The sequence below is a fragment of the Hemiscyllium ocellatum genome, chromosome 38, assembly GCF_020745735.1.
Source record: "Hemiscyllium ocellatum isolate sHemOce1 chromosome 38, sHemOce1.pat.X.cur, whole genome shotgun sequence".
In the NCBI taxonomy this organism is placed as follows: domain Eukaryota; kingdom Metazoa; phylum Chordata; class Chondrichthyes; order Orectolobiformes; family Hemiscylliidae; genus Hemiscyllium; species Hemiscyllium ocellatum.
In genome coordinates, this window is record NC_083438.1 from 35,279,133 (window position 1) to 35,287,877 (window position 8,745).

The 8,745-nt window shown below is 47.5% G+C and overlaps 1 protein-coding gene across 1 annotated transcript; it reads left to right on the forward strand.

Annotated features, from left to right (window-relative positions):
* Positions 1–736: 736 nt before the first annotated feature.
* LOC132833967 (urokinase plasminogen activator surface receptor-like) lies at positions 737–8,484 on the forward strand. Its single transcript, XM_060852669.1, has 5 exons — positions 737–837; positions 2,609–2,731; positions 3,061–3,198; positions 5,082–5,225; positions 6,725–8,484. Exons 1-5 carry the CDS (start codon positions 789–791, stop codon positions 6,979–6,981), a joined length of 711 nt encoding a protein of 236 aa, XP_060708652.1. The 5' UTR covers positions 737–788; the 3' UTR covers positions 6,982–8,484.
* Positions 8,485–8,745: the final 261 nt, after the last annotated feature.

Genomic DNA, 8,745 nt, shown 5'->3' on the forward strand with positions numbered 1-8,745 from the left:
ACTCCGGGTGCTCCGGTTTCCTCTCATTGTCACAAAGATGTGCAGGTTAGGGTGGATTGGCCATGGGAAATTCTCCCATAGTGCCTAGGGATGTGCAGGTTAGGTTGGAATCGCCATGGGAAATTGTCCCATAGCATCCAGGGATGTGCAGGCTAGGTGGGTTGGCCTTGGAAAATTGTCCTCTTGTGCCCAGGGATGTGCAGGTTAGATGAATTGGCCATGAGAAATGCATTGTGTGCTGGGTGGACCTCTTTGGAGGGTTGGTGCAGACTTGATGGGCCGAATGGCCAGCTCCTATGCAGTCAGGGTTCTGTTTCAGACTTAATAGTGAAATGCTCCCTAACCTCCCCACACCCCTCCCCCCCCAACCACTATACAGAGAGACACCTTACTATTTAGCTTGTTGAGTTTGACGGAATCTAAATGGATGAAGAGTTGATAATTGCTGAAGAGAGGCCCCTATAAAGGAGGCAGGTTGTTAGGTCCATCCCCATTCCCCAGTCAGTGAACCACAGCTGTTCAGGATGAAGGCCAGCTCCATCTTCCATTGTCCCAATTTCCAATGATGCCTGGGGTTTTACCCTGGAACTGAGCCAGGGTGTCACCTCAACAGGTGGAGCCTGAGGGATCAATGGGTGGGACCTTCGCTAGTGATTTGGCTCTTGTCCTGTTAGGGATTTTTTTATTTTACTTTCCTTTCACGTCATCCAGCCTATAAAAGTAATAACGTTTCTCGATTCCCCAATATATTCAGCGGTTCCTGACGCCCGGGGGAGACAGTCAGCAAGATGAAGATCCAACTGGCAGCAGTGCTCCTCACTGTCTTGGTCACACAAGGTAAACTTTCTGTGCAGATAATGTCTGTTCTTAATATCTGTCTAATCTCTCACTGCACACTTTTCCTTCAGAAATATCCATTTCATGACAGGAGACTGATGGAACAGGACATGGATTTCTCCCGGTTGGTCAGATCCAGTGGTTGAGCCGGAGAAAGATCGTGTTGGGTCTTTTCAATTGCAATGTTCAAATTTTGAAATGTGCACAGTTATCATGTGTTATTACAGAGTATATCCCCCCTATTGGGGATTGAGTGTCAGTGTGTGTTATTACAGAGTGATATCCCCTCATTGGGGATTGAGTGTCAGTGTGTGTTATTACAGAGTGATATCCCCCCCATTGGGGATTGAGTTTCAGTGTGTTATTACAGAGTGATATCTCCTCACTGGGGATTGTGTGTCAGTGTGTGTTATTACAGAGTGATACCCCCTCATTGGGGATTGAGTGTCAGTGTGTGTTATTACAGAGTGATATCCCCCCCCCCACCCATTGGGGATTGAGTGTCAGTGTGTGTTATTACAGAGTGATATCCCCCATTGGGGATTGAGTGTCAGTGTGTGTTATTACAGAGTGATATCCCCCCATTGGGGATTGAGTGTCAACGTGCGTTATTACAGAGTGATATCCCCCCATTTGGGGATTGAGTGTCACTGTGTGTTATTACAGAGTGATATCCCCCCATTGGGGATTGAGTGTCAGTGTGTGTTATTACAGAGTGATATCTCCCCATTGGGGATTGAGTGTCAGTGTGTGTTATTACAGAGTGATATCCCCCATTGGGGATTGAGTGTCAGTGTGTGTTATTACAGAGTGATATCCCCCATTGGGGATTGAGTGTCAGTGTGTGTTATTACAGAGTGATATCCCCCCATTGGGGATTGAGTGTCAGTGTGTGTTATTACAGAGTGATATCCCCCCATTGGGGAATGAGTGTCAGTGTGTGTTATTACAGAGTGTAGCCCCCCATTGGGGATTGAGTGTCAGTCTGCATTATTACAAAATGATATCACTCCCCACCGCCCCCCCACACTCCCCCCCCCTTGAATTTTTAATGTTGATATGTTTAACTAAACTTTGATAAACCCTTTGGCGTTGAGAGTTCACATATATTATCCCTCTCTGTGTACTGTGCATCTGGATAACTCCAACTTGGTAATGCTGTGATGAGTAACTCCCTGCTGACTCCTCTCAGTAGCGAGTAAAAAATGAGGTCTGCAGATGCTGGAGATCACAGCTGCAAATGTGTTGCTGGTCAAAGCACAGCAGGCCAGGCAGCATCTCAGGGCTTATGCTCGAAACGTCGAATTCTCTATTCCTGAGATGCTGCCTGGCCTGCTGTGCTTTGACCAGCAACACATTTGCAGCTCCTCTCAGTAGCAGCAGTGTTGTACCATCTACAAGATGCCCTGCAGAAACTCACCAAAGACCCTCAGGCAGCACCTTCCAAACTCCCGGCCAATTCCATCTAAAAGGTCAAGGGGCATCCGAAACATGGGAACACCATCCCCTGCAAGTTCATCTCTGGGTCCCTCACCATTCCAACTTGAAAATGTATGGCCGTTCCTTCAGCGTAGCTGGCTCAGAATCCTGGAGCTCCCCCCAATGGCATTGTGGGTCTTCCAACAACCTGGGGATTGCAGTGGTTCAAGAAGGCAGCTCACCCCCACCATCTCAAGGGGGGCAACTAGGGACAGGCAATAAATACTGGCCCAGCCAGAGACACCAACTTTCCAAATCTGTGGTAAAATTTACATTTTATTGTTTACTGCAGGTTTTTCACTAACATGCCACGACTGTAACAGTCTGAGAGGCAACTGTGCGTTAAACACGACCATAGAGTGTAACAGGACAATCCATTCCACTTGCCGGTCAATTAGTGTCAACACTGTCATCGGTAAGTACTGTGTAATCTTGAACGTCTTCTTCTTGAGGTTGATTCAGTAGCAGGAAGCCTATTAATGGAGAAAGATATCTCAAACTGCTTTATCGTTTCATTCACTGTCCTCACTAAGAAAAGTGCTATCTCCAAGTTTGTTGATGACACAAAACTTTGTGGGAAGGTAAACGATGAGGACGGCCCAAAAACTCTGCTGTGACAGGTGAAACATGATTTTATAAACCTCTCTAAAGTCACTCCCTCAGCCTTTGATGCTCCAGGGTGATGCAGGGAGTTGTACTGATCGGCTCTGAGTGGCTGTAACGTGATGTGATTTCCTTTCTTAGGAGCCTCAGAGAGCAATTACCTGATAAGTGGCTGTGGGGGTTGTTTTGGTATCGTCACCTTCAACAGTGGACTGATCTCCCACTATGTGCACACGACCTGCTGCAGTTCCAACCTCTGCAATGACGATGTCAAACCAGGTAAGATACTGACACGACACACGATATCAGGAAGAGGGCTAGGGTGGCGAGGCACCACAATACGTCCCTTTCATCTTAAGCCATTGGAACGAATGCAGAAGGCAGATCCTCAAACATACTGAAGGGACTGACATTTACACTTATAATCAGGTCATCAACTCAAGGACATTCCACACCTCACGCTGTGAAATTGTGGAAGTGCTATACAATAACAGAGAGCTAGTGAAACAGTCATGACCTTCTTGAGTTTTGTTCTGATGTTTCAAGTGATGTCAAGGAATAAAACCTGGGTGGTGGTATCTGGACATACCTGATAGAGTGGGCAGGACCATCATCTTTCACATCAATCCGTTGGGTCAGTGCTTCCTCTGTGTTGGTTCACCCACTTTTAGTCACTTCCCACCAACCTCGTCCAGAACCCCCCCCGCCTGGTTATTTTATCACTTCTGAAGCTGCCTGATTTAGTCATGTCCTTCAGGGAAGGAACTCTGCTGTCCTTACCTGGTCTGGCCTTGAGACAATGGGATCGACTCTGAACCAACCACTGGTCAATTCAAAATGGGTGATAAATGCTGACTACTACAGTGACAGCTACCTCCGAAGAAAGAGTTCAAACAAAAATTGAGCACGTTACTTTTGCTTCTTTAACCAACAATGTTAAGTCTGAACCATTTGGTTCCTGACCCTTCCACTCATTGGTCCAGTTTCTCCCTATCCACACTCTCCTGACCCTGTATTATTCTGAACACCTCAACATACAAATATATAAATCAGGAGCAGAGGCTGGTCATTCAGCCCATTGAAACTGCCCGCCATTCAGTCAGAGCACCATCCTTCTTGTCTTTGCATTAAAATTCCTCCTTTCAAACTCCTCCTGAAAAACCCTCAATTCCCTCTGCTTAATCTACCTCTGTCTTAAAAATACTCAAAATGTCTGAGGCAAAAGGTTCCAATTTGTTGCACAATTCCCAATCATGTCATAGTATCACAGAATCATAGAGAAGTACAGCATGGAAACAGACCCTTTGGTCCAATTCGTCCATTCCGACCAGATATCTTAAACCTAATCTAGTCCCATTTGCCAACACCTGGCCCATATCCCACTAAACCCTTCCTATTCATACACCCATCCAGATGCCTTTTAAATGTTGTTATTGTACCAGCCTCCACCACTTCCTCTGGCAGCTCATTCCATACACGTACCACTCTCTGAGTGAAAAAGTTGTCCCTTTTAAATCTTTCCCCTCTCACCCTTAACCTATGCCCCTCTAGTTCTGGACTCCCCGACCCCAGGGAAAAGACTGTCTATTTATCCTAACTGAAAATGTGTTGCTGGAAAAGCGCAGCAGGTCAGGCAGCATCCAAGGAGCAGGAGAATTGACGTTCTGGGCATGAGCCCTTCTACAGGAATGAGGAAAGTGGGTCCAGCAGGCTAAGATAAAAGGTAGGGAGGAGGGACTTGGGGGAGATGAGTTGGAAATGCGACCTGGGATGTGCAATGAGAGAGGGACTCACTGAAATCCTTGTAGAGAGAGAAAGAGAGCTTCTTCAAGGAAGGCATCCTTGCAAGAGGATTCGCAGTAGGTTAAAATCTTCGAGGAGGAAGTGAGGACTGCAGATGCTGGAGATCGGAGCTGAAAATGTGTTGCTGGAAAAGCACAGCAGGTCAGGCAGCATCCAAGGAACAGGAGAGTTGATGTTTCGGGCATGAGCCCTTCTTCAGGAACTCTTGCCCTTCTCTTCCCAAGGGAGAACCATCGCAACTTTCCCAATGCATTCCACATGAGTATTAGTGGGCATGATTCTGAGATCTTACCAATGCTTTGAAAGGTTCTGAGAAGCAGATTGGGAGTGGTTCATGCTGCTCTCTGTTTGTATTTCAGACATAGAGAACAGCACGCTGAATGGGTTGGAATGTTACTCATGTTACGCTGTTACGGAGATCGGGTGTAATGCCACAACGGACAAAGTGAAATGCAGAGGACAACAGGATCGCTGCATCCACACGTCAGGTCACAGCACAGGAGGTAAGTATTTATTCAGCATCTCACCTATCGGCAGAAACAACATAACGTGGTGAATTTTACGGGATAGAAAGAGAATAGCAGAGCACTTCCTCAGTTGAAACTGACAGAACAGGGATGCAGGCTGGTTTGGCAAGGGGGCAAAAGATCCGGCAGGTGTGAAATAATGTTGTAAAATCAGGAGTTGTTTACACAGGACAGGGGAACATAAAGAATAAAGAAGGGTATCACTTAAATAGAGAATGGCTAGGGATTTCCTAATTGCAAAGGGTTCCATGTGTTTGTCTGCACATTTCCCCAAGGATTAGTGACCAGGTAAGGCATGTTATCAGGAAGGGTCATGGGATGCTATCTTTCATTATGAGAGGAATTGACCCAAATAGTGTGAAGGTTATGCCTCCTTAATGTGGGGTGATACTGTGAATAGTTTTGATCTCCTTACTTCAGGAGGGATGGAACAGGATTGGAGCTGGTTCAGAGGAGGGGAACTGCATTGATACCTGGAGTGAGGGACTGTTCTAGGAAAGGGTGGGGTGGTACAGTGGCTTAGTGGTTAGCACCACTGCCTCACGATGCCAGGGACCCGGGTTCGATTCCAGCCTTGGGCGACTGTCCATGTGGAGTTTCTCTGGGTGCTCAGGTTTCCTCCCACTGTCCAAAGGTACAGAGTTTAGGGTGGATTGGCCATGGGAAATTGTCCCATAGTGCCCAGGGATGTGCAGGTTAGGGTGGATTGGCCATGGGAAATTGCCCCATAGTGTCCAGGGATGTGCAGGTTAGGGTGGATTGGCCATGGGAAATTGTCCCATAGTGCCCAGGGATGTGCAGGTTAGGGTGAATTGGCCATGGGAAATAGTTCCATAATGACCAGGGATGTGCAGGTTGGGGTGGATTGGCCATGGGAAATTGTCCCATAGTGCCCAGGGATGTGCAGGTTAGGGTGAATTGGCCATGGGAAATTGTCCCATTGTGTCCCAGGGATGTGCAGGTTAGGGTGGATTGGCCATGGGAAATTATCCCATAGTGTCCAGGGATGTGCAGGTTAGGGTGGATTGGCCATGCTAAATAGTTCCATAATGACCAGGGATGTGCAGGTTGGGGTGGATTGGCCATGCTAAATAGCTCCATGATGACCAGGGACGTGCAGGTTAGGGAGGATTGGCCATGCTAAATAGCCCCACAGTGTCCAGGGATGTGTAGGCTTGGTGCATTAATCAGGGATAAATGTTTAGTAGTAGGGTTGGGGAATGGCTCTGGGTGGGTTGATCTTTGGAGGGTCGATGTGGACTTGTTGGGCTGAATGCCCCCATTTGACAGTATAGGGATTCTATGAGACTGGGTAGTTTCCCCTGGAGGTTCAGGCTGAATGGCCTCCTCCTGTTCCTGTGCAGTGCTTTGGCATTCAGATGATGAAGAAAGTGATGGGGGGAGGGCTTCAAAGTGGGACTCTGTCTCTCCATCTGAAGGCATCAGACTGATGGCCCACCCTTTGTTCCAAACAGTGGATCCCAGGACGTTCGTGATGAAAGGCTGTGCTTCCGACTTCCTCTGTCGAAATCCCGGGGCTCTCGGACTATTCCGATATGAGGCGTCAGCGGGTTTCTACTGCTGCAAGGATGGCCTGTGCAACTTGGAGTCGCGGAACTTCACCCGGAGCACCACTCCGGGCCCCAGCACCACGTCCACCGCAAGCCCAAGCCAACTGAGCAGCCCCCTCATCATGGCTGTTCTCCTGGTCTTCCTCAGACTGGTGCTCTGAAGCACAGCGTCTCAGTCTTCACCCTTTCGTCGGTTGGCTGCAGGAGCCCCTGGGTGGAATGAGGGGCATCTTCAGAGGGAGGGCCATTCCCAACATGCTCTGTGTGGTCAAACCTTCTCATCTACAGATTTACAATGCCCCCCTCAATCTCCTGCCAGGAGACCTTCCTCAGCTCATTCCCTCTCATACCTGGTTGTACAGTAGCTATTCTCTTGTGGTATTTGCTCAGTGGGGGCTGTATTCCGGTAATGTTTGATCCCAGCATGAGCAAGAGGCCATTCAGTCATTGTATCTGTGACAGGTGTCTTCTAGATCAGTACCATCTTAATCCTACTGCCCCATTCTCTCCTCATAGCTCTATATCAATCCCCAAACTAATACCACTGCCCCACACTCTCCCCATAGGCCTGTATCAATCCCCAAATTAATCACACAGTCCGACTCTCTCCCCATAGCCCTGTATCAACTACCAAACTAATCCCACTGACCCACTCTCTCCTGAAAGCCCTGTATCAGTCCCCAAACTAATCCCACTGCCCCGCACTTACCCATTTCATTGTATCAGTCTCCAAACTAACCCTGTTGTTTCAGTCTCTGACTCCCCACGATCTTGGATCAATCACAAATCCATGATAATGCCACACTACATTTTAGAACACCGGGCTGGAGGAAGTCACATTTTACAAACCAATCTCTCTGATGTACCCAACAGCAAATGAGGAACTGCGAATGCTGGAACATTAGTTTTACTGTTTAATTAAGCCAACTTTCTGGGTAATTCTTTCTCATAGCTGATAAGAATGTGGAATTGAGCAGAATTATTCACAACTCTGCGTCTCTGCAATCAGGCACTCTTTCTCTATCTCCTCTGTCTCTCTGGGCCTACACACCATTGGTCGCATGTCTGGGCAAGTGATATTGAAAATCTATGTTTCAACGCGTAATTAGGGGGAAGTGATTCTTCACTTTTTTAACTGAATGGGGTGTTGGTGGGGCACATAATGACCTTGGCAAGGCTGGTATGACTCTTGCGTGTGATTGGGGAGAACCGTGAGTGTGTAACGGATGAGTGTATTCTCATGGGTGGCCTCTCCTATCTTCGTGATATCCCCTAGCTCCAGAACCAAGAACTGCCCTGACCTGCCGTTCCTAAAAACTTCACCTCTGGGAGCAATTCACAAATTATCCAAAGGGAACACTGGCTTAAGACAGTTTGATCGTAACTGAGATGCCCCTTCGAAGATGAAAAGGAGCAGGTTGGTTCTGAGTGCTGGAGGCAAAGGGGTAATGTTAGGGCAGCTGAGTTCAGGGGATACCTTTGGGATTAAAGTTTGCGAGAGAGAGAGAGAGAGCAGTCTGCTCGCACTGTGACATCCTGCTGAGTGCTCTGAAAAGAGTTACACTCAAAAGGAGAATAGGCTTCGGTGATGGAAATGGAAATGTTTACAAACGCCCGATGATCTGTAATATATATGACAATAAATTTGTGAGATCTTAAACAAATGAGTCTTTCTGCTGATCTTGTGTGACGGCTCCTAACCTGTTTCCCAGTAACAAGTAAAACAGAACTGGGGACCATCAAAAAAGGTTTGAGACAAACCCATCCAACTGGGGGTGTCTGCAGAGAGGAGGGAGCACGTGGACATCATGATAACAGGGCGGAGGGCGAAATGGATCAGAAAGGGACATTTTACGATAACCTGGATAAACACATGAGGAAGGAAAGAAGGATATGATGATGGGGATAGGCAATGTGGCATTCCC